General features: G+C 40.2%; 1 protein-coding gene and 1 non-coding gene across 5 annotated transcripts in view; one reads left to right on the top strand and one right to left on the bottom strand.

Moving 5' to 3' along the window:
- The window catches only part of TUBGCP4 (tubulin gamma complex associated protein 4), a 35,258-nt gene that overhangs the window by 1,876 nt on the left and 7,226 nt on the right, over positions 1 to 26,156 (top strand). For 3 of the 4 annotated variants that reach the window (XR_006218647.1, XM_042989021.1, XM_042989023.1), the window contains exons 2-13: positions 4,244 to 4,372; positions 7,166 to 7,288; positions 7,654 to 7,707; positions 8,760 to 8,816; positions 11,716 to 11,795; positions 14,324 to 14,525; positions 17,512 to 17,677; positions 17,895 to 18,019; positions 22,952 to 23,002; positions 23,419 to 23,524; positions 25,000 to 25,107; positions 25,539 to 25,677. Coding sequence is in view for 3 of the 4 variants with exons in the window: in XM_042989021.1 (XP_042844955.1) it covers positions 4,244 to 4,372; positions 7,166 to 7,288; positions 7,654 to 7,707; positions 8,760 to 8,816; positions 11,716 to 11,795; positions 14,324 to 14,525; positions 17,512 to 17,677; positions 17,895 to 18,019; positions 22,952 to 23,002; positions 23,419 to 23,524; positions 25,000 to 25,107; positions 25,539 to 25,677 (1,340 nt within the window). In the remaining variant the exon portion in view is untranslated. Of the gene's footprint in view, positions 1 to 3,742; positions 3,919 to 4,243; positions 4,373 to 7,165; positions 7,289 to 7,653; positions 7,708 to 8,759; positions 8,817 to 11,715; positions 11,796 to 14,323; positions 14,526 to 17,511; positions 17,678 to 17,894; positions 18,020 to 22,951; positions 23,003 to 23,418; positions 23,525 to 24,999; positions 25,108 to 25,538; positions 25,678 to 26,156 lie in introns of those variants that run through there. The other variant, XM_042989022.1, reaches the window with a different exon arrangement.
- On the bottom strand, positions 21,799 to 21,903 carry LOC122239795. The gene has a single exon (XR_006219181.1). It is a non-coding gene; the product is annotated as a U6 spliceosomal RNA (small nuclear RNA).

The following is a 26,156-nucleotide window of genomic DNA, read 5'->3' as shown; positions in this document are numbered from 1 at the left end:
ATCCTCCCTAAGGCATAAGTGCCATTATTCTCCCTTACAACAACTTATTTCCCTTATAGGACTTATCACAGTTTATATTAGTTTTTACCTGTGTATAGTCTTTCTCCCACATAGGTTGCCCATAGCAGCGAAGACTACAGTGGTTTTCTTCATCTATGTAGCCAGCACAGTATCTGCCACTTGGTAGGTGTTCAGATATTTGTGGAAGAAAAGAAGACTACTAAAAACAGAAAATATTGATACATTCTGCAGTGTTTTCACATTTGAATAAAGGGAAAAATTGTCATGAATGCCTAATGTTGACAAAATTCATTTTATTGTAATACTGAATATGCGTACACCTTAACCTAAGTATAAGCTCAACTTTATTTGAGTGTAAACTCAATTTGTTGCTCTTAAAAAAAAAACCTGTAAAACCAAATATTTTTACAAAGTAAACAAAACTACCAAATGGATGCACTCAAAATGACGTTAATCTAATGCACGGTTTCTCAGCCTGGTTTCTTTCTCATTGTTGACATTTCGGGCTGGATAATTCTTTGTTGGGGGTTGTGTCCTGCCTGTGCATTATAGGGTGTTAAGCAGCATTCATGGCCTCCACCCACTAGATGCCAGTAGTACCCCTTGAGTTGTAGCAATAAAAAATATCTGCAGATATTTACCAAATGGGGAAAAATTGCCTCTGAGAACCAGTGATCTAATGTGACATAACTATTGTTGTGCTGAAACTAAATCCCCAACATTGAGTTTAATAATAGTATGACAGCTGCAGATGTGGCTGCATATTCTGTTTTGACTTCAGTAAGTCTAGTATGGAGAATGCCTGTTCATGTAAGTAGGTTGCACCAGATGGTACCAATAAATTCAAGGTATTGTTTGCTGTTTCAGAATAATTAGACCTTGAACTTTTGTAAAACTCTGCCACCAAAGCACTGCTTAGAATTCCAGTTTTAATGGGAGCATCACTTGATAACTGGGTAGATCTGTGTTAATAATAAAAAATTACTGGGGCACCTGGATGGATCAGTTGGTTAAGCATCTGACTTCGGCTCAGGTCATGATATTGCGGTCTGTGAGTTCACTGTGAGTTTGAGCTCCTCATCAGGCTCTGTGCTGACAACTCCGAGCCTGGAGCCTGCCTCAAGTTCTGTGTCTCCCTCTCTCTCTGCTCCTCCCCCACTCATGCTGTGTCTCTCTCTCTCTCTCTCTCTCAAAAATAAAAATAAACATAAAAATATTTTTTAAAAAGTAATAATAAAAAATTGCTTACATGTATCAAGCACTTGCTATGTGCATGGCTTTACATGCATTAACATTTAACCTTCACAATTGTTATCTCCATGTTATGGGTATGAAAACTGAGGCACAGGCAGGTATTATAACTTGCCTAAGATTTCAAGCAAGTTATGAGGCAACTCATGGTGACTTCTTTTTTTTTTTTTCCTAAAGGCACAGGCAAGGCTTTACTGGGGGCTATAGATCCAGCCTGAAGGGACACATAGCACTAACAGAGTAGTTAGGCTGGCCTCCCAAAGACATTGTAAATTTTTTTAAATTTTTTTTTTTTTTTTTTTTTTTTTTTTTTTTTTTTTTTTTTTTTGAGAGAGAGACAGAGTGAGAGCAGGGGAGGAGCAGAGAGAGAGGAAGACACAGAATCTGAAACAAGCTCAGGACTCTGAGCTGTCAGCACAGAGCCTGACGTGGGGCTCAAACTCACAAACCTTGAGATCATGACCTGAACCCAAGTAGGGCACTTAGCTGACTGAGCCACCCAGGCACCCTCCAAAGACAGATTCTTAAGCATTTAAGTCATGTTACCTCATAAGTTATTAACTGGAAGATATGGTTAGCAGTGATATTAAAATCTGTGTTAAGTGGATTCCTAAACAAATTATTGTGGATTCAGTAACAGAAAAATTCTTCTTTGCCTATTTATTACTGCTTTTATTGTTATGTACAGATGGCATCCACGGGCGCACCTGGCTGGCTCAGTTAGAAGAGCATGTTACCCTTGATCTCAGGGTTGTTACTTAGAGCCCCACGTGGGGTATAGAGATTACCTAAATAAATAAAACTTTAAAAAAAGATGGCATCCACAGAATACAGTACTCGCAATATAAATATGCAGTATGTTAAGTTCTTTGGGGATAGTAACTACTTCTGATTTTGTTCCCTATTTAAACTAGATATGTTAACACTGTGCCTTTGATAAGTATGTGTTCATTAAAAGTTGGTTGAAGCTCCAGGGAAGATACACAATGGCCAATAAACAAATGAAAAGATTATCAATATAGCTGATCATTAGGGAAATGAAAATCAAAAGCACAATGAGATACTACTTCTTACCCATTAGAATGACTTTTATCAAAAAAACAAAATAGCAAGTGTTGGTGAGGTTGTGGAGAAATTAGAACCCTTGTATATTACTGGTGGGAATGTAAAATGGTTCAGGCCTGTGGAAGACGATGTGGTAACTCCTCAAAAAAATTAAACACAGAGTTACCAGATGATCCAACAACAATTTCACTTCTAGGTATACACTCAGAAGAAGTTAAAGAAGGGACTTAAACAAATATTTGTATACCCATGTTTATAGTATTAGTATTCACAATAGCCAAGGTAAAAATACAAGGGTAAAAGCAACTCACATGTCCCTTGACAGATGATTTGGATAAACAAAATGTGGCGCAAACATACAGTGCAATATTTTTCAGTCTTAAAAAGGAAGGAAAAAAAAAAAAGGAAGGAAATTCTCTTACATGCTACAACATGGATGAAACTTGGAGACACTATGCTAAGTGAAAAAGCCAGTAATAAAAAGACAGATATTCTATTTCCAATCTTTGAAAGTACTTAGATTGGTCAGAAGTATAGAAACAAGAAATAGAAGGGTGGTTGCAAGGGGTTGGGGAAGGGGGAGGAATAATGGCTACAGAGTTTCAGTTTGGGAAAGTTAACTGGGGGTGGATGGTGGTGATAGATGCACAAAGTGTAAATAAATGCACTTAATGCCACAAAACTGTACATCTAAAGATGGCTAAAATGGTAAGTTTTATGGTATGGATATTTCACAGTTTGTGAAAAATTGGGGTTGAGAGGTGCCTGGGTGTCTCAGTTAAGCATCCAACTCTTGATTTCGTCTCAGATCATGATCTCACTGTTGTTGACATTGAGCCTTGCGTCAGGCTCTATGCTGACAGGGCAGAGCCTGCTTGGGATTCTCTGTCTCCTCTCTCTGCTCCTGCCCCACTCACATTCTCTCTCTCCTCTCAAAATAAAGAAGTAAACTTAAAAAAAAATGGGTTGAATAAATTCATTCTCCTACAACTTTTTTTTCTATTTTTGAAATGCTGTGAAACTTTATATAGCATAGTAGGTTATATTATGGCCTTTAATTAAAAATACCCAGTGAAATGAAATACCAAATATAAGTGAAAATATGAACACTACCTTTATATGTCCAGTTATGAGGTGCTTTTATAGATTATAGCATGTTACATTAATTTTACATTTTAATTGAAATGAAAATAAAATTTAAAATTTTATAGAGAGGGATACCTGGGTGGCTCAGTCGGTTATGTGTCTGACTTCAGCTCAGGTCATGATCTCACAATTCATGAGTTCAAGTCCTGCATCAGGCTCTGTGCTGATAGCTCTCAGCCTGGAGCCTGCTTCGGATTCTGTCTCCTTCTCTCTCTCTGCCCCTTCCCTGCTCATCCTCTGCCTCTCCCTCTCAAAAATAAGTAAACATTAAAAAGAATTAAAAAAAATTTATAGAGAATTTGCAGATCTTAAGAATATGAGAAACCCCTGAAGTCTGCAGATCCCAATTTGAGCAGTATCACTGGAGACCATTGAAATCACGTCCAAAACTCCAAATCCTGATAGGCCATGCCTAGAAGATTGCATGAGAAGCAGGTAATAGTAGCTGCTGGTGGGGAGGTTGACCTGAGCCCAAATCAAGAATTGGACACTTTAACCAACTGAGCCACCCAAGTGCCCCGACTGACTTATTTGTAATGTACAACATTTGATAGTGTTTGAATTCTTTACCATGTGTTACTACCTATTTCAGTCAACAACTAATTAGGTCAGGATGGGGAACAACACCTTTGTAGCAGTTTGGAATTTACCAAGCTTAAATGGGCATCTTGAGAAGGGAAATAAAAAGTAGTATTAAGTATTTGAAGCACCTCAAAGATAGGCAGGCATCAATGTTTTTAGACTGTTCCTCTTCCTGCAGGTGTCACAGGACTTCCCATTTCTCCATCCCAGTGAAACCAGCGTCCTGAATCGACTCTGCCGGCTGGGCACAGACTATATTCGCTTCACCGAGTTCATTGAACAGTACACGAGCCATGTGCAGCAGCAGGTAGGCTGCTGTTCTCAGGGAATGGACACCTCCAGAGGTCAGGAGCTATGTCAAGTTTTCAGTGAATCCAAACTTTGATGTGAAATAAGTCTCAAGATGTTATGAATGTCTCATCATTGGAATTATTCAAGTGAGGGCTAGGTAACTAGCTCAAACAAGGGAGAAAATATACACAGGGACCAATTTAGGCAGATTAGTATAAGAGGAAATATGCTTTGCCTGTGTTTTAGGAGACCTGAATTAAATCAGTTTGAGCTGGACCAGAGTTCCAGTTCCAGAGGTGAGATCATAAAGCATCATTTCAGATCTGTTTCCTCTTTTGCTTCTAACTACCTTAGTCGCACGGAGGCGATCAACTAAAATCTTTGTGTTTCACTTTTGTCATTTGTAAATAAAAGAGTTAAATCAGAGAAGGCGCTTGGCACATAGCAAGCACTTAATATATATTACCCATTAATTGGTGGGTTAATTGTAATTAATGGTGTAGAGGTCAAGGATTTGTGTCCTGCTCTATCACTGACTGGCCATAGTCTGCCTGGCGGTAACCTAATGCTCAGAAACTAGAGCTCAGTTACTTACCTATCAAATAGGGATAATAGTGCCTATCTCATAGTGTCAGAAAAAATGAATAAGGTAATTCATGCAAAGTGTTAGCACTCATATTTTTTTAAGGAGAGATTTTAAAGTTCCCCTTTGTTTTTAACTGTCTGTAATTCTGTCCGTGGTAAGTAAGAAGATTGCTGAATTGTATGACTCATTCAGTGACGACTATTTCCCACTTAAAACCATGATTCTGGTTGAGGAGGAAGGCAGGGACTTCTAGAAAGGAAAAGGAAAGTTTCCTGAAATAAGGTCAGTACCCTCTGTTATATAAGTTGGTTGTCAGGCCTTTGGTGGCCATCTGTAGGGCACAGGAGTTGGAGAATAATGCCTTGTATTTTCATCTCTGGGACAGGGATTCTGATTCTCTCAAATTGGTTTTTGCAAACATAAGCTAAATGTGAGGTGAAAATCTAATCAATGCTATAAAATCAATATTAAAGAGGGCACATGAATTATCAGAGTTGGAACCTATACACACACACACGCACACACATTATGAAAAGGCCTCATTTTAATTTTTTGTATATAACATTTAATAGAAAAAAAAATCTGCCCTGTATTCGTGTGACTATATGGATTTTATATAATATGTGAATTCTTACTTTCCTGAATTCTAAAGATAGCTGTAGTGCCTCTTTTTTTGGAACAGTAAAAAGCATACTTAATTTCTCTTTCATTTAGTGATAAATGAAGACATTCAGTTCTCTGGAATGCCATAAGATCAAAATAAAATTGGCTACTTGTAAGCCAATCTGTTCCATTTCATCCCATGCCCATGCTGGTCTTATTATAGCTGTGAACCTTTATCTTCAGGAACTGCTAGTATCCTTTGTGGCATCCCCTGACTACACTGTGCCTTTTAACCCCTGAGTCCAAGCTTCCTACCCCATTTGTTGTGGAATTCTGCTATTGTGTCTACGTCACCAGAGCCTGATCACCCAAATCAGTATGCAGCCAGAGAGGCCAATCATCGTGGTCTCTAGTCCACTCCCTCTGCAGTTGCCCCGGTAAAACTACAAGAGGCTCTTAGAAAAAACTGCAGGTTTCCTGAAAGACGAGCCATATTTGTAAATTGGCTCTTAGTGAGAGTCTTATCACTCCCCATGTTGACTATCAGATTCATGCTCCTGATGAATTACCAGGCCAGGCAGGAGAAGGGATTTTAGAAGGAGGATTGAGGTGATTTTATTTATTCACTAAATATTTACCTTGTGTTCAAAGAACTGTGCTAGGAGCTGAAATACAAAGATGAATAAAGTGTGGGTCCTGCCTTCATGAAGTTCTTGGTCATGAGAGGAGGGCGTATAAACAAAAGAACAATTCAGGCACTACATAGAGATGTTATGAAATCAACAAAGAGGGAGCGATTCGTTTCCTAGGGAGAGTTAGGAAGGGCTTTGAGAGAAGAGATGCTTGAGTTGGGTCCTGTAGGAAGAGTAGGCATTTGTCACAAAGATGAGTACAAGGTTATAAGTGGAACACATCCACATTCGTGGGGGTGAGAAATAGAAGCAAGGCACATTTGGTGAGCTGTGGGTAGTTTGGAAATGAGAATGTGAAGTTGGAAGCAGTAAAAGATAATTTTAGAGAGAGAGTTTAGGGCCCGAATGTAGAAATCATTGTATGCCACGTAGGGGAGTGGAGATGTTATTCTGGGGCAATGGGAAGCCACCAAAGGGATTTCAGCTGGAAGTGATAAGGTTAGTTGTAGAAAACCTTCACTGACAATATGAGGTTCTTTTTTTTTTTTTTTTAACATTTATTTTTTGAGAGACAGAGACATAGCATGAGCTGGAGAGGGGCAGAGAAAGAGGGAGTCACAGATTCCAAAGCAGGTTCCAGGCTCTGAGCTGTCAGCACAGAGCCTGATGCGGGGCTCAAACCCACAAACTGTGATATCATGACCTGAGCTGAAGTTGGACATTTAACCGACTGAGCTACCCAGGTGCCCCAATATGAGGTTCTACCTGGTTGTTTGTAACATGTAGGATGCTTGGGAAATTAAAATGTTATCACATCTTAAAAGGTCAGAACTCAAAATCGGCCTCTCTAGTCAGGCTTTCCTCTCACCGAAGCACTGCTTTGATGTGGAATTATTTAAGCAAAAACAATAATACTATTAAGGGATAATGTCTTCCTCAGGTTTTAGAGTCTGAGCTGTGAGGTTTAATTCTCTTTGTTTGATTTCAGGATCACCATCCATCTCAGCAGGGCCAAGGTGGGTTACATGGAATCTACCTAAGGGCGTTCTGCACAGGACTGGATTCAGTTTTGCAGCCTTATCGCCAAGCACTGCTTGATTTGGAACAAGAGGTGAGAGAGGAGATTTGGGAACAACGTCTCTGGGACAGCAGATTAGGGCACATTCCTGAATTTGAAATACCCTTGGATGTGGTCAGATAGCTAAGAGAGAGCTGTTTTCTTCGTGGCTAGGGGGTAGGGTGTACTCTGTGATTGCCCAAGCCGTGATCAAAGTGGTGTGCAGATCATGGCAAAGGTATCAGAGCCCCTGTTTTTTTCTCACCTGAAAAATCAGAATTAATAATCCATAAACTATCAATTCTCCATAGCCTAAAATTAACACTGAGCCTATTCTCAGATTCCCATCTAGTTTTCAGAGATCAAATAGATTCGAGATGTCTCATATGGAGCCTTAATCACAGTGTTTTTTGTTGCAGTTCCTGGCTGACCCCCATCTGTCCATATCACATGTCAATTACTCTTTGGATCAGGTATGCTGTCCAAATAACAAAATGCCGGGGCACCTGGGTGGCTTGGTCGGTTAAGCGTCCGACTCCAGCTCAGGTCATGATCTCACGGTCCGTGAGTTCGAGCCCCGCATCGGGCTCTGTGCTGACGGCTCAGAGCCTGGAGCCTGTTTCAGATTCTGTGTCTCCCTCTCTCTCTGCCCCTCCCCTGTTCATTCTCTGTCTCTCTCTGTCTCAAAAATAAATAAATGTTAAAAAAAACAAAAAACAAACAAACAAATAACAAAATGCCTTGAAATCTGTTGATATTGTTAGAATAATCTAACTTACAGGGTTCATGGCTGGCTCATTCAGTGGAACATGTGACTCTTGATCTTGGGGTTGTGAGTGTGAGCCCCATATTGGGCAGAGGGATTACTTAACCATAAAAAAATCTTAAAGAAAAAATGAGGAATTAAAAAAATAATCTAACTTGGGGCTCCTGGGTAGCTCAGTCAGTTAAACATCCAGCTCTTGGTTTTGGCTCAGGTCATGATCTCACGGTTTGTGAGTTTGAGCCCTGTATCGGGCTCTGTGCTGACAATGCAGAGCCTGTTTGGGATTCTCATTCTCTCTCTCTCTCTCTCTCTCTCTCTCTCTCTCTCTCTCTCTGCCCCTCCCCTGCTCTCTCTCTGTCTCTCTCTCAAAAATAGATAAATAAAAACTTAAAAAAAAAAATCTAACTTAAGACATTAAGACATTCCTTCTGGATTCAGAGCTACGCATTTTATATGTTGTATGCTTTCCTAGATCAGAGCTGTTTGGAAAGCTCCAAATTTAGTTAAAATCTAATATCTGATATTAACACTCTATGTTGACTTCAATATTAACAATTATGTTAGCCTCAGAAATAGAAACTGCTTCTATCTGCCATTCTCCCTTTGTAGCCAACCCCCATATCAGCTTGCCCTCAGATACTGAATCTTGGCTGTTCTGTGCTATTGCCATCTTTATGTGATGTGGGACTATTTAGAAACAAAAGCGTTTCCTGAGCCAGTTCTCATTAATTATTCTCCTAATTATTCTCCACTTTGCAGTTCCAGCTCCTTTTCCCCTCTGTCATGGTTGTGGTAGAACAAATTAAAAGTCAAAAGGTAAGAACTTTCCTTTTTTATCTTTGCTGTGGGAAGTGCCAGGGATATAGTCATAATTAATTTCACCTTACATTCTTTTTTGAAGACCATAATCTTTAGTAATTTTTATTTATTTATTGTTTTTTTTTTAATAACGTCTGCTTGGGTATCATGCTAAATGCAAAAAATAAGCTGTCGCTCTGCCCTTAAGCACCTCCTGATCCAGAGGGTGAGGGTGATGTTAATAGATGTACCCTGGTAAGAGGATTCTGTCTGGTAAGAGAAAAATGCTAGGGGTGATATTTGAAAGTGAGAGCATTTTGCATTAAGGATTTGGGATTGTTGGATATGGATCTTAAGAAGCAGAAAGTTAATCTTCAGAAAGAATAATACATTTAGGTTAGGGTGCTAATTCTTTTCTAAGAATTAGATCATTGGGTAAAACCCAGATGTTTCTTTTATTAAATACGCCTATTACCACAAGTTTTTATTACATGCACTGAAAAGTCAGGGTCCCCAATACCAGAAGAATGTCTTTTCTGAATGGAGTTAATAATTGAGGGATAAATGCTTTGAGATTTCACATTAGAAGAAGAATCTGCAAGTCCATAATTGGATGAGAAAAGACAAATGGATTAAATATGTTTAACCCTGTTTTGTTTTTAAACTGTTGTAATTGTGCCTTAGCTTATTAGGAGTCTTCACCTTGATAAATATAACTAGCTAACTACTTAATTTGCCAGGTTGCCGCTTCATTTTTTTGCTGTATAAGTGTAGAAGTTTTCACTGTGCTGTGTTCATTAGGAGCCAGCAAAGCCAGTGAGGGAGGTGCTGTTTGGCCCTTCAAAGCTGATTACCCTCATCAATTAATATTCAGCTTTTATTGTGCATTTACTGTACACCAGGCACTATGCTAAGTGTTTCACGTACTTCATCACATTCAGTTTTCTAAAGGGTTAGGGAATGTGCTTAGGGTCACATGGATGGTAGGAAATAGTAGGGCTGGGATCTAAACCCGGCTCTGACTCGAAAGACTATGCTCTTAACCGCTCCCCTAAACTGTCCCCCCACCCCCCACCCCCGCCCCCTGGGTTGGAGAGGACCTTCTAGGTACGTGGAGGTAGTGTAAGGGTTGCATGCTTAGCTGCACATCTCGGTTGACGTTCAGATTCCACCGACCACAGGAAGGAGAGTAGAAACTGAGTAGTGGGGTTGGAGATGGGCAAACCTTCCTTCTTGCCAAGGTGGTGGTAGAGAAGCCAGTGTGTTCTGCCTCTACAGAGTTCAAACATGAGGTGGTCAAGAGCATGGGCCGGGGTGAGAACTGGGATGATAGCAAACAGACACAAAGGGATTCCTTTAGAGTGATGGAAATGTTATAAAACTAGATTACGGCGATGGTTGTACACACTGTAAAATTTACTAAAAGTTGTTGAGCGGTACACTTAATTCTGGGTGTATTTTATGGTATATAAATTATACCTCAATAAAGGAGTTTTAAAAAGAGAGACAGAAGGACATAGAAAGAAGCAGCAGATTTTTTTGAAAACTGTATACCTTAGAGCATGAGTTAGGCCTTAATCTGAAATAAAGAGCTTTCTTCTTAGCTTGGAATTTTAACTCTGAATGATTCTGGTTTCTCTAGTGCAGTAGAATCACCTGGAATAGATGGTTAAAACCACGTGGCTGGGCCCTGCCACAGGGATTCTGATTCAGTAAGCCTGGAGTTGGTCCCAAGAATTTCCATTTCTTACAAACTCCCTGGTGCTGCTGCTGCTGCTGCTGGGGGCATATGGATGGGGTGGGGAAGAGTAAGTAGAGTGGAGGTCCATATTTTATAGAATAACTGTTGTGATACTGTGATCTATAATAAATATAGGGTGGCCCCTGGGTGGCTCAGTGGTTAAGCGCCAGACTCTTGATTTCCACTCAGGTCATGGTCTCACAGTCGTGAGACTCTCCCTCTGCCCCTCCCCTGCTAGTGCTCTTTCTCAAAAAAAAAAAAAAAATTATATACATTTCATCTTCATCCCCTTTCTGGCATGTAGCTTCTAAAACCTTTGGCATTTCCTAAGTGATAAGAATGATAAAGGTGTCTTGGTATTCATAATTAGCCACACCTGAGTCTATGGTAATTAAGTGACTTTTGGAAAGCACCTAAGGATTGGCTGGTTGCCAGGGGAAACAAGCATTTGATTGGAGGATTGGGACCTTCATACCCCTGACCTCTGCGGAGAGGAAAGGGGCTGGAGGTTGAGTTCAGTCACCAGCAGTCAGTGATTTAATCAATTGTGCCCATGAAGTGAAGCCTCCATAAAAATCTGAAAGGGCTGGTTTCAGAGAACTTGTAGGTCGCTGAACCAGAACACTTCTGGCTACAATGCTAGGCCCACGCTCTACGGGGACAGAAGCTCCTTTGTTTGGAACCTCACACTATGCATCTCTTCGTCTGGCTGTTGATTCATATCTTTAGTATGCTTTTTAATAAACAGGTAATCTAGTGACTAAACAGATTTTCTGAGTTCTGTGGGCCGCTCTAGCAAGCTAATGGAATCCAAGGAAAGGGTTGTGGGAACCTCTGATTTTATCAGCCAGTCAGCCCTGGGCTTGAGATTGGTGTTAGAAGTGGAGGGGAGGTCTTGTGGGACTGACCCCTTCACCTGTGGAATTTGATGATGTTCTGGTAGTGTCAGAATTGAGTTGAATTGTAGGACACCCAGCCAGTGTTAAAGAATTGCTTTGTGGTGTTGGGAAAACCGCCCCTGCACACTTTGGAATTAGAGTCAAAATTAGAATTCTCTGTAGATCTTTAGCCTCATTATCTGCTGGATGTGCTCTCTGGATTGAATACCGAATATGAGTTTGTCCTATGCGAACTGTGAAAATGGAATCCAGTTTGACAAGTTTGTATTTTGCACAGATTCATGGTTGTCAAATCCTGGAAACGGTATACAAACACAGCTGCGGAGGTTTGCCCCCTGTTCGAAGTGCACTAGAAAAGTAAGTCATGGCTTAATTGGGGGCAGGGTTGGGTGATCAAGTGACTTGACTTTGCACTTGTTTCATTTTCAGGTCATCTCAGGTTTCCCTCTGGGAAAAGTTAAGACCAGGATAGAAAAGACCCATGTATGATGGCTCAGAAACTGCAAAAAGAATGTTAGGAAGTGTTGACGATCAAAGCTAGAATCTAGTCACCTAGATGACCTTGAAGCAGTGCTCTTTAATTTGGGGATATCATTATCCTTGGAGAATTTCTATTACATGTGTCAGATAATGTAGCTGTACCTAAACTGTGTGTGTTTTGAGTAGCTGGCATTTTATATCAAGATCCTTAAAAATGTTTATAATCCCATTATGCCATTCTTAGGAATTTTATCCTAACACCTATTCAAAAGAAGAAAATAACCATATGCAGAAACATTCACTGGAATGTTGTCTGTTTTATCAGGACATTAGGAAACTACCAGCAGCAGAAGAAAGCTAAATAAAGGTATATTCACTTGATGGTCTATAAAGGTAAAATTAAAACTAAAAATACTATAAATATAAACACTGTCAAAATCTGCAAAAGGAAACTTCCCAGAACATGCTTCAGGGACTTAGTTCTCTATTATTGGGCCTTTTTTTTTCCCTAATAAAAGAATTGCATTTTGATTGTAGAAAATACAGACCTGTAAAGAGAAGAAATAGATTTTCTAATCTTTGAGATACCCAATATAACTTTCACTGTATATATATTCTCTACGGTTTCTCTATACATATACATAGTTTTATGCATGGAATATAAAATCTTACATAGATCCTGTGATTAAGTGCATGTTTGTTATATATTTGCAAGACCAAATTTTATAGACCAAGTACTCGAATGTACTAAATGTAAATTTTTATTTTTTAACTATTTTTTTAATGTTTATTTATTTTTGAGAGACCGAGACCAGCATGAGTGGGGGAGTGGCAGAGAGAGAAGGAGACACAGAATCCGAGGCAGGCTTCAGGCTGTGAGCTGTCAGCACAGAACCCGATGCGGGGCTGGAACTTAGGAACTGTGAGATCATGACCTGAGCCAAAGTAGGAAGCTTAACTGACTGAGCCACCCAGGCACCCCCCTCCACCTGATTTGATTTTTTAACAATAGATTCCATTCAGTTAGCTTATTATAAATAGCAGACTCAAGCTCTTTTCATTTCTCCCCAAGTTATTTTGAAATTTTCAGATCTACGAAAATTTGAAAGAACAGTATAGTAAACACTGTATATCCTTCAGTTTCACCAGTTGTTAACATTTGGCCACATTTGATTTCTTTTTCTTTTTCCCCTCTGTATGGACTGTGAAATATATATATATGTAAATATATATAAACATACACACATGCACGCCATGTGTGCTAAATCATTTGAGAGTAATCACAGATACAATGCTTAACTTGTAAATACTTCAGCTTGTATCTCTTTAGAAAAAAGGCTTATATAACTTCAATTGGTTTATATAACCTCAATACCATATTATAGCCAAAAAAGTTAATGTTAATTCAACAATATATTATCCAAAAATAAATCTGAATTTCTCCAGTTGTCCCCCAAAAGTCTTTTACCCTTGTTCTTTTTTGCACTCCCGGATGGAGTCTGCCTTTTCCTGTGGCTTTTTGCAGCCACCTCTTTTTAGTCCCCTTTAATTTGGAACAGTGCCCTTCCTTGCCTTTTTAATCTTTTGATGACATTGACATTTTAAGAGTCCTAACCAGTCCATTTTAGAGGCACATTTTCAGGGTGCCTGGGTGGCTCATTCAGTTAAGCGTCCAACTTCAGCTCAGGTCATGATCTCACAGCTCATGAGTTCAAGCCCTGCATCGGGCCCTCTGCTGATGGTGCAGAGCCTGCTTTGGATTCTCAGTCTCCCTCTTTACTTCTCTGTCCCTCCCCCATTCACACACTCTCGCTCACTCTTTCTCTCAAAAATAAGTAAACATTAAAAAAAAAAACACAGGCACATTTTCCTCTTTGTAACTAAGATGTTATCTGGGGAGTGATCCTTTAAGACCATGAGAATGTCCCATTCTCCAACAACCTTTCTGCATCTTGAAGGATTATAGGATTGTAGGAGATATACCTGCCTCTCGCATAGTGCATCTACTCTCCATATGTGACTCCAACAAAAATAAAACAAATTTAATACTGTGTTAGCCAGACTCTTATAAGCACATTTAATTTTAACAAGAATCCTTAGTTTTGGAACTCCTCCACACAAAAGGAGGAAAGAAAATGTGCCTCTTCTAAAAACCCAGCAGAACACTTACTGAACATTCAGACTTCAGCATGTAGGCTACAAGTGTGGAAATTTAATCGCTGAGTTCATCCACAAACATTTAAATTAAAATAGCACAATTATTTTTAGCCTAATTGGTCATTTCCCTTCTGAGTCATCAGACCTCTGTTTGTCCTGTCGCAGTTTAGAGCATGGTCTCCGTGCAGATGTAGGCTTCAGTGTCTGCGAAGTGGACTTCTAAGGCTCCTGCTTTTCTCTCCACTCAGGATCCTGGCCGTGTGTCATGGGGTCATGTATAAGCAGCTCTCAGCCTGGATGCTCCATGGACTCCTCCTGGACCAGCACGAAGAGTTCTTTATCAAACAGGGTCCTTCTTCTGGGAATGTCAGTGCCCAGCCAGAAGAGGACGAGGAGGATCTGGGCATTGGGGGACTGACAGGAAAACAGTTGAGAGAACTCCAGGACTTGGTGAGAACATGGCAAGAAGTCTGGCGTACTCCTGCCCGAGTCAGAGAAGTTGTCAGCTAGATGACCTTTTGGAGATTTCTACCCTTGTCCCCAGCTCATCAGAGTCGAAGCACCTTTCAGAAATTCTTTAGACATAAACACTTGAACTTGGCTTTATCTTAACTGCATTCTTAATACCTAACTTAATGGGAGACTACAAAATAGAAAATATATTTGTGAGATTCCTTTGTTTCCCCTTGTCCCAGTATATGCATTTATGAGGTTAATGAGTCTTTTCAGGTAGTTGTGTAGTTACCCTATAGCTTTTAAGTGCAGCTTAGAGTTTCCATTAGAGTACTAAAAGTCCTATATTGTCTTTATTCATCCATCGATCTATTTATTCATTCGTTTATCCTGCTACAGCATTTTATTGAATGCCTGTTATAGGCCAGGCACTGTTCTAGGAGAGTTACTGGGTGTTTAACTGAGTAGATGAATAAAAGGTAGCTGGGGCGCCTGGGTGGCTCAGTCGGTTAAGCGTCCGACTTCGGCTCAGGTCATGATCTCGCAGTCCGTGAGTTCGAGCCCCGCGTCGGGTTCTGTGCTGACAGCTCAGAGCCTGGAGCCTGTTTCAGATTCTGTGTCTCCCTCTCTCTCTGACCCTCCCACATTCATGCTCTGTCTCTCTCTGTCGCAAAAATAAATAAACGGTAAAAAAAAAAATTAAAAAAAAAAAAAAAAGGTAGCAGACCCAATGCTTAAGGAGCTTATTGTTTAGTGGAAGACCTAGAAAAATAAACAGTGACATTAAAGTGTACAAAGTGCTCTGGAAAGAGCAAGTATGGGTATTCTCAGAACTTAGAGTAGCTAGAGAAGGCTTTTCAGTGGAATGTATGTCTAAATTGCAGAGTTTGGAAGGAGAGGTTAAGAAACGTTCTAGGCAGAGGGAAGGATGTGTACAAAGTACAGAGACCATGAAAGACCTGGCTTATTTGAGGAACCAGTAGTAATACAATTGAAATGGTCAAGTAAAAGCTGAAATACAAAGTACAAGGGACAATGGAGGGGAGGGGGGAAGTAGTAATCGATGAAACTGTTGAGGTAAGATCATGAAAGCCCTTGTCATCAATGGGAAGGTATTTAGACTTGAACCTCAAAAGAGCTTGGAGCTAGTGAAGAATTTTCAGCAAGAGGTCAACACAATGAGACTTTATGATAGATGACTCTGGACACTGTGTGGGGAAATTGTTTTTTAAAAAATCAAGGGTCGCCTGGGTGGCTCAGTCCTTTGAGCGTCCAACTCTTGATCTCAGCTCAGGTCATGAGCTCATGGTTTATGAAATCAAGCCCTGCATCAGGGTCTGCGCTGATGGTGCAGAGCCTGCTTGGGATTCTCTCCCTCCCTCTCTCTCTGCCCCTCCCCTGCTCATGCTCTTTCTCTCTCACGCTCTCTCTCTTTCTGTGTAAATAAATAAACATTAAAAAAAATTAAGACTAGCAGCAGGGAGGTCAGTTAGGAGAATGTTGGGGACACTCAAGTGAAAGATAATAGTGGCCTAAACTGAGGGTAGTAACAGTAAATATGGAAAAGAATAGAGAGGCTTGAGAGAGACTTAGCAGGTGGAATGGGTAGGCTTTAGTGTTTGGATAGGAGTCCAGAAGGAAGAGTCAAGAATGATACCTAAGTTTCTGCCTTCAGTGGCTAGGCAGGCAGAGATGATAAGGAATGTATATGGCAAATACCGGGGGAAAGAAGATGGTTCCAGTATTGGACAAGTTGAGTTTGAGGTACTTACAGGAAATGTTCAGTGGGCTGAGCTTGGAGCTCATGAGAATAGTCTAGCTTGAAGATAAAGATTAAGGAGTCATCAGCATATAGATGTTTTTAACCTGGGGCCCCTGGGTGGCTTCAGGAGGTTCTGTGAAATGTACATTTGTATAACTGTCTCAAAGTTCCATAGCGTTTATAATGCAGAGTCCTATGATGTAAAAAGACTAGAAATACCTGTTATAATGATCAATTCAGTGACAGAAGAAGATGTGATTGTCTAAGAAGAGTGAGGAGAACAAGAGGAAAAGAGAGTCTGGGCAGTCCCCTGAGGACTGCCAGCACTGGAGCACAAACCAGAAAGGGTAAACAGCAGAGCTCAAAGTCAGGATTGTGGAGCCCAGAGTTCCTGCTGGGAGCTGGAGGATAAGGATCAAGTCCAAAGCAAGTCTGTATGTGTCAGAGTTAGCTGGAGAGCTTATTAAAACACTGATGGATGTCTAGGCCTCATCTGCCAGGCTGTCCTAGATCTGGGGAGGGGCTTGAAAATTTGCATTTCTAACAGAGTTTCCAAGTAAGAAGTTTCCAGCTGATGCTGCTGGACCAAGAGCTACAGTTGGAGAACCACTTGGCTAAATGACTTGGGTTACATACTAGTAAAGAGCTGAGGGGTGCCTGAGTGGCTCAGTCTGTTAAGCATCTGACTTTGGCTCAGGTCATGATTTCACGGTTCATGTGTTCGACTCCCATGTTGGGCTCTGTGCTGACAGCTCAGAGCCTGGAGCCTGCTTCAGATTCTGTGTCTTCCTCTCTCTCTCTCTCTCTCTCTCTCTCTCTCTCTGTCCCTCGCCCCCCCTCTCTCTGTCAAAAATAAACATTAAAAAAAAAAAAAAAGAGGTGGGCAGAGCAAGCATATGTACAAGACGATAAAGTCCCTACAGGTAAGGAAGCAGAATTCCTGACCTACTGCACAGGGTTTTACATAGTAAAGGCAGAGTGAGGACTAAAATCCTCATGTTAAAAACAACCACAGTGATTTCCACCATGTTCTCTCACTATCTGAAAATGGAAATGTAATCATCTCTCTAGTGGTAATTTAGGCATTCAGATTTAGGCATTCAGACTTCATTTTAAAGTCCTTCTAGAAAATATAAGTCATGGGTTGGGAGAATTAGTGATGTTTTCTTGCTTTCCTCTTCTTCATACATCATGTCTGCTACGGATTATTTCCTGGAGTAGCGCCTGATAGAGGAAGAGAACATGCTGGCACCATCTCTAAAACAGTTTTCCCTACGAGTGGAGATTTTGCCATCCTACATTCCAGTGAGGGTTGCTGAAAAAATCCTGTTTGTTGGAGAATCTGTCCAGATGTTTGAGAACCAAAATGTAAACCTGACTAGGAAAGGTAAGACGCTCATTGGCCAATATACCGTCTTCAAAGGCCCTTTTTCATATTGCGTGGCCCCAAAGAATGCTCGGTCAGAGTGAGTGGCTGGTAAAGTTTAGGTACCGAGTTTGCAGCACCATTATAGGCTTACTTGAGAAGCATCTGACCGGATTGTAAATCCTTGCCTGTCCCACCGCTCTCTGCCTTCCTTTGAAGGTGCCTTCCTGTTTTGCAGGATCCATTTTGAAGAACCAGGAGGACACCTTTGCTGCAGAACTTCATCGGCTCAAGCAGCAGCCACTCTTCAGCCTGGTGGACTTCGAGCAGGTGGTGGATCGTATTCGTAGTACTGTGGCCGAGGTTTGTATTTCACGGTATATTTGCTTAGCGAGAAAACAGACTAGTTCCCCACAAACTGAGTACTTTTGTTGCTTCTTGATGTGATTAGAACTCAGCTTGGAGGGAATTATTTGAGAGAGTTGAAGGGCAAGAAGTTTTTTTTGGTTTTTTTTTTTAACGTTTGTTTATTTTTGAGAGAGAGACACAGAGCATGAGTGGGGGAGGGGCAGAGAGAGAGGGAGACACAGAATCCGAAGCAGGCTCCAGCCTCCGAGCTGTCAGCACAGAGCCCAACACGGGACTTGAACTCAGGAACTGTGAGATCATGACCTGAGCCGAAGTTGGACACTTAACCAACTGAGCCACCTGGGCACCCCAAGAAGTTTTTAATGATAGAGGCAGAGCTGCTTTAGTCTTTTCACACCCAACAGGAGTTCGCTAGTTAGCTACTTAAATTGAATAAAGAGAGGGCTCGCTTTCAATTTCAGACAGTTAGCATTTGGAATCTGTCAATATAGTTGGCAGGAACTGCAAAGAATCAAATGATTCTGGGTAAATTTAGCATCTCACTTACATTTTAGATGGCTTTACTGCTAACTCTTTCATTTATGGATATAATGATCTTATGAGGAATGCAGAACAAGTATTATTTTTCCATGAAAGCTAACTTGTCCAGTGTTGCACAGTAAGTAACAAAGGTGACATCAAAACAGGTCTTGTGACTCCTATTCAGTGTTCTTTTTTTTTTTTTTTAATGTTTATTTTTGAGAGTGAGAGAGACAGAGCATGAGTCGGGGAGGGACAGAGAGAGGGAGACACAAAATCTGAAGCAGGCTCCAGGCTCTGAGCTGCCAGCACAGAGCTCAATGCAGAGCTTGAACTCACGGATTGCAAGATCATGACCTGAGCTGAAGTCGGCCACTTAACTGACTGAGCCACCCAGGCATCCCCTACTTCAGGGTTCTTAAATAAATTGTGCTTCATCCACCATCTTAAATTGTGACCAATGATTTTTCAAATGGGCATCTGTTCTGTGGCTTAAAATAAAATTTGGCTCCCAGGTGTGTGATAATGTGAAATGAGATCTTTAGTCAGACAACTGTTTTGTTTGCTATATTAGTGGTTTTCAAGTTTGGCTGTGGATGGAACTGCTTTGGAAAATCTTAAAACATGGATTTGTATCAAATCCTTACCTCCAGAGCTGCTGACTTAGAGATCTACATCAAGAGGGAGGGAGTAGATAATAGTATCAATACCATCCAACTAGACAACCAACCAGCAAACCACTGCAGGTGATTGTGAAGTGTACCCAGTGCACTGCGGTATCTAGAACTGCTAAGAAGTTTGGCATCAGATATCCTCACATTGGAAACATAGTAATCAATCATGAATAGGATTTCCTTTTCCAGTTACTATCTCAAAAATTCTGGGCATGGGAGACAGAGCTGTGATGTAGACGGAATATTAGATCTTAAGATATCACTTCATTTGATTCTTTGTGGGCAACTAAAGATCTACATGCTTCTGTCCCTTCATAATTTCAAGGTATTGCCCCTCCTCAATCTGTAACTAGAGCAGCTCTAGTCTAAGGGACACTTTATTTTATTAAATCTATTTCTGTTCTCTTATTATTCTTGTGATAACTCTGGAATTCATGAAGGAAAGTAAAACCTTAATAATACAAGATTTCAAAAATGGTTTTTTTTCTTGTGAAATCTGAAATGCAGATACTGCTAGACATTACATTTCCAGTTTGTAAAAAATGATAGGCAAAGAACTGAAGTTCAGACTCTTTGAAGTCTTTTAGAATTGCAGCTAATTTTTTTGTAAGGTATTACCCTAATAATAACAATTTATAGTAATGAAAATAGTTTCCTTTTTAGAAGGAAAAAGGGGGGAATGTCTCACAAATACATATCATACTCGTCCATTTTTTGTTTTCTTTCCTTCTTGATTTTTTTAGAAAGTATACACACTATATGAATTTATTTATATAAAGTTCAAAAACAGTTAATACAAAGTTTAATATAAATGTTCAAGTGCAGAACTAATCTGTTGTTAGATGTCAGGATCATATCTGACCTTGATCAATGGGAAGGGTAGGAATAGGGTTCTCAGGGTGCTGCTTATACAGATGTGTTCAGTTTGTGAAAATTCTCTGAGCTGTAAACTTCTGATTTGTGTGCTTTTCTGTATGTAGTTTTAGTACTTCAGTGAAAAGATTTTTAAAATTAATTCCTACATATGTAATGGTTTGTTATTTTAATTTTTTAGTTAGCTACAGTTTTTATGTAGAGAAGTGGCAGTATTGATTTTTGTGCGTGGATCTTCTGCCTGACCTCTTAAGGTCTTTTTTTAGTTCTCATAGTTTGTTGATTTTTCTGAGTAATGATTGTATCGTTTGCAAGTAAGAGTTACTTCCAATTTTAGGCTTTTGCTTTTTTTTTTTTTTTTTTCTTACAGTCTTGGATTTCTAATACTACATTAAACAGCTGGAGTGGTAGTTGATACAAACTGTGTGGAGGCAATGCTAGTATGAGGCGATGATGAGCATTTTCGATATGTTGGCTCTTAAAGGTCATGTACCTACAATTTCTGTGTTACTCCAATGTTTGCTGAGGGCCTTTGGCACATAAGTTTATCATGTTAAAAAAAAAACAAAACTTTCTTCTTCCTAGTTTGCTATGAGTTTTTATCATAAATAGATGATGAATTTTATCAACTGCATTTTCTATGTCAATTATGGTGGCTCAGAGTTCTTTTTCTCCTTTAGGCTACTCATATGGTAAATTGTGGATTAGGTTTTCAGATGTTGAATCTTCCTGAGATAAACTGTACTTGAACATTTTATTTTTTTAATACACTGTTGGATTTGGTTAGCCAGTACAGTACTTGGAATTTTTGCATCTATGTTTACGAGTGAAATTAGACTATTCCTATTTTGTTCTCATGTGGTTGTGGAATAAAGACTAGAAACCTCATGAAATGAGCGAGGCATCTATCACTCTTTTCTATTTTCTAGAATAATTAATAGAAGACAGGAGTTATTACCGAAAGTTGGATTGAATTTACCTGAAAGAGTATCTAAGCTAGTTGTTCAAGGGGAAATCTTTACCAATTCAGTGTATTTAAATCTATGTTAATCTGTTCAAGATCATTATTTGTCATACTAATCTTGGTATTTTCTACTTTTCTAGGAAGACCCATTTCATCTAGATTTAATTTTTTAGAAAATATGTGTTTATGCGATTTTGTATTTTCTTTTAATCTTTTACTGTTGAGTCCTGCTAATCTTTTCGAAGAACCACCTTGTGTTTTTATTACCTTCTTTTCCCCTCTGTTTCATTGATATCTGCCTTTATTTTTTTTTCTTGGTTTTTTGTTTTTGTTTTTGTTTTCTGTTACTCACTACTAATTTCCAGGGTTGAAAACTTGACTTTTCTATTTGTAACCCTTATATCCTAGGTAATCTATATAAAGCTTTCTATATTGCTTTGACTGTGTCTCACAACTTTTTTGCATGGAGTGTATACATTAACATCCTTTTCTAAATAATTTAAAAAAAATTTTTTTTAATGTTTATTTATTTTTGAGAGAGAAAGACAGACAAAGCATGAACGAGGGAAGGGCAGAGAGGGAGAAACAGAACTTGAAGCAGGCTCCAGGATCTGAGCTGTCAGCACAGAGCCTGAGTGGGGTTTGAACCCACAAACTGCAAGATCATGACCTGAGCTGAAGTCGGACGCTTAACCGACTGAGCCACACAGGCTCCCCTAAATATTTTTTTAATTTATTTTGAGAAGAATATGGAATGCTTCACGAATTTGTGTGTCATCCTTGCACAGGGGCCATGCTAATCTTCGCTATCATTCCAATTTTAGTGTATGTGCTGCTGAAGCGAGCACTCTTCAGTAATTTCTGATTTTCTTTTTAACCCCAGGAATTTATTAAGCTTTGATTTTTATTGCGGTACAGTTGGAAAACATAGTCTATAGATTGGTCCTTCGGAGTTGAATGAGGCTTCCATTATGGATTGACGTAGGGCCCGTTTTTTGTTTTTAGGTTTTAGTTGTGCATGTGCTCAGCGAGTGTATAGTCGGTGAGTCTAGAGTTCTCTGCATGTTCTAATGCCTCATTTCCAGGCTATATGTTAGATGTGTGCCTATTTCTGGTGAATATATATTTATTTATTGTTTTTCCTTTTATGTATAGATTATGTACCCTTTATCACTTATGATATATATTTATATATATTAAGTATATATATATGTATGTTTTGTTTTTTTTTAAAGTAGGTGCCACGCCTAGTGTGGGAGACCAGCTCATGGCCCTGAGGTGCCAAGACCTGAGCTGAAATCAAGAATTAGGAGCTTAACCGACTGAGCCACCCAGGCTCCCCTTAAATATATATTTTTTACTTAAATTCTATTTTATTAGTTAAGATCATTACCCAGCTTTCATTAGTTACCTCATATCTTCTTCCATCCTTTATTTTCAACACTTTTTACCCTCCTTGCTCCCAAGCAGCCACTGAACCACTTTCTGTCACTATAGATTAGTTTGCATTTTCTAGAATTTATAAAAGTGGAGTCAAACAATAGGTGCTCTTTTGGGGGAAGAGGTGGGTCAGGCTGCTTTTCTCATGATTATTTTGAGATTAATCCATGTTGCATGTATCACTAGTTTCATTCCTTTTTTTTTTTTTTTTTTTTTCAACGTTTATTTGTTTTGAGAGAGAATGTGTGTGCCCGAGTCGGGGAAGGACAGAGAGGGAGAGAGAGAATCCCAAGTCAGGGCTTGAACGCACAAACCTGGAGTTCATGGCCTGAGCCGAATTCAAGAGTCGGGCACTTAACCAACTGAGACACCTAGGGGCCCTTGTACAAAATCATTCTTTTTAGAAGTTTTCATTGGAATGGAATTTTATCCCTGTTATGTATATTTTTTTCACAGCATCTCTGGAAGCTGATGGTGGAAGAGTCAGATTTACTGGGTCAGCTGAAGGTAATAGTTTAGCTGTCTTTTAACTCTTGAAATGATGCTGGTGGGCAGTGACTCATTCTTCAGGCTGTCTGACGAGCACTGGTGGCCTGTACCTAGACGTCCTGAGTGTTCGTCACATGTTCTCATCCAAGAACACAAACTCTACCTAATTTTACAAATGTCTAGAGTATAAAGGTTTGGGTGTTTATTTTCTTCTGGCATAATATTGTGTTGTCATTGAATAAATGATACCGAAGACACACCCATTGTCCTGCCTTGAGGAATTGCTAAGTATGCCCCTTTGACATGTCAAAAGCCTGTATCCTTTTTAGGTTGGGCTTAACTGATGAGATTGGAGATTTTCTGTGTAATTAGGCTAGTAAGGAGCTCCTGGCCATGCTGCATTACTGGATTGTAAATTGAAATTCTTTCCACAGATCATCAAAGACTTTTACCTTCTGGGACGCGGAGAACTGTTTCAGGCCTTCATTGACACAGCTCAACACATGTTAAAAACACCACCCACTGCAGTAACTGAACATGGTGATTGCCCTGTGGGCCTGAGAATGACCACTGTACTGAAATTGCTGCTAGACTGTTTAGTTTGTTCCACATAAGAGCAGCCTGGCGAGTTACGGAGCCATGTTTCCAAAGACAGAAGGCCTTTCAGGTGGGCTGTACATGGAGGTCATTGGGAGTAGCCTCTTGACCCTTCCTGGAAGAGTGGGCACAAATCAGGTATTTTATCAGATTATAGTCCTACCTTCCTTATGGGGCATATCAGGACTTAATGCCACGTGTATTAGAAATCTTTAGGTTGTGAATGATGGAAACTTAAACTGAACTAACCCAGGTAGAAAAGAGAAATGTATTTGCTATTATATTTGTAACTCCAGTGGGATAGGAGTATAGCTGGGCCTCAGAACAATTGAGGGACTAAAACTAGGGACTTGAATACTGCTAGAATTCTCTTTACTATATCTTGTCTGTGCCTCTTTCATGCTGTTTGATGGCCTTCCAGTCCCCTTTGGAAACATGGCAACAGTTCCCAGGAACTACTTCAGTGTCTACTGGAGGAACCAAATCCAGTCTTTCTGGAGCAAATTGTAAGATTCCAGGAAAGGGTTTTGATTAGCCTAGTCCAGATCATATACATACCCCTGCATCAAAGATGGCAGACATTAAGATACGCCTCCTTCAGTGAAGTGTTCACCCTGGACTAATGGGAATGCTCACCGTTCCCATTCAGACTACATGAGGAGAGTCGGGTAAGGATCAGAATCAAAAAAAGAAAATAGGAAACCGACAGGGTTACCATTTTTCTAACTCTGTAAAACAAGAGATGTCCACTCTACTCACATCAGACTTTTTTCATCACAGATATCAGAAAACCCAATTCAAAATCATGTAAAGGGGAAGGAAAATTTATTGACTTTCATAAATGAGAAGGTCAGAGTATGATGGCTTTAGGCAAAGTCCGATCCAGTGGCTTACACGATGCCTTCAGGACTTGGTGTCATTCTATCTTTCACTTCTGCCTTTTTTCACAGACAGGCTTGCTCCATATGGTAGCAAGATGGCCTCCAGCCAAGCTCACATCCTGCTAAGGCCTTGTTTATCTCAAAACAAAAACAAAAACAACAAAAAAACCTCTTTCAATCTGAATAGAACCTCTGCATTGGCCTGGCTTGAGTCATGTTCACATCCCTAAACAAAATAGTATAACAAGGTAGAGAATTACATTCCATTTGATCATGCCTGCATCACCTGTTTACCCTAGAATCGGGTATTGTCAGCCCCACTGAACTACATGGATAATGCTGGGAGGGGTGATTCTCCAAGGAAAATTGGGTGCTGCTAACAGCAGCAGGAGGAGGAATGCATGCTTAGTGACGCTAAAGCAACCCGTTTACACTGCGTCCTGCTGTGTCAGGCAGGCTAGAGGAGACGTGGAAAGCCGGTGGCATCTGGGTCTGTCACATAGCCTAGCATTCTCATCAGCCCATGTGCTCTTTCAGATGTGAATGTGGCCTTCCAGCAGTCTGCACATAAGGTATTGCTGGATGATGACAACCTTCTCCCTCTGTTGCACTTGACGATTGAGTATCATGGAAAGGACCATAAAGGTTTGCTGCTCTTTCTTAGATCTTTCTGCTCTTACTGGTCATTGTCTGTTCTCTCATCTCTGCTTCCATCCACCTCCACAGAAACCATATCATTTCTGACCTTAGAAGTCACCTTGTCTGGTACCCTGTTTCATATGGGAGAAAAAGGAAGTCCAGAGAGGCTAAGTGGGACGCCCAGGCCATGATTTTCTTTTCGTTTTCGTCCCGCTGCTGGAAAGCTCTATTTATTTCCAGCCACCAGACTTTAAAAGAATCTAAAAGTCCTCCTAGAGAATCTCCCACAGAATTTCCTTGCCTTCTGCAAGTCCCTTTTTGTCCACTTTATGCTTCTGACGTTGCAGGCTCAAGTGAGCGCTCACTTCATGAATGTGACTCACCTTGCGGAAGCTGTGGTTCTAGGTTAGCAAAGCTGTCTTTTTTCTTCTTAACAGATGCTGCTCAGGCGAGAGAAGGGCCTTCTCGGGAAACTTCTCCCCGGGAAGCCCCTGCATCTGGCTGGGCAGCCCTAGGTCTCTCCTACAAAGTGCAATGGCCACTGCACATTCTCTTCACCCCTGCTGTTCTGGAAAAGTGAGTACTTATGAATTTCTCACAGGTAGATATCACCTACCTTACTTCCAAGGGTGGAAATGATCAGGAATAGAATTGGTGGGAGCAAGATAACCACCCAGCTGGTGGTTGTAAACAATTTGTAAATCGGGGGTTGCAAACTGAGACGCCTTCATGGACTGGACAGAAGACAGTAGGGAGTAGTGGGGACAGGGATGAACAAGAGGGTCAAACCCTTCAAACCATCAATATGGTAGTGGTGGTGTTGGTGTTTGTTTTTAAGATTTTATTTTTTAAGTAATCTCTATACCCAACTTGGGGCTTGAACTTAAAACCCTGAGATCAAGAGTTGCGTACTCTACCAACTGAAACAGGTCACCTCTGCTTTTTTAAAAAATTTTTATTCTTTATTTAAAGTTTATTTATTTTGAGAGATGGCACACACAATGTGGGGAGGGGGAAAGGAGAGAGGGAGAGGGACAGAGAGAGGGAAGAGAGAA

Source organism: Panthera tigris, chromosome B3, assembly GCF_018350195.1.
Source record: "Panthera tigris isolate Pti1 chromosome B3, P.tigris_Pti1_mat1.1, whole genome shotgun sequence".
In the NCBI taxonomy this organism is placed as follows: domain Eukaryota; kingdom Metazoa; phylum Chordata; class Mammalia; order Carnivora; family Felidae; genus Panthera; species Panthera tigris.
Note: the sequence above shows the minus strand (reverse complement) of the source record. Positions and strands in the feature narration are given on the sequence as shown.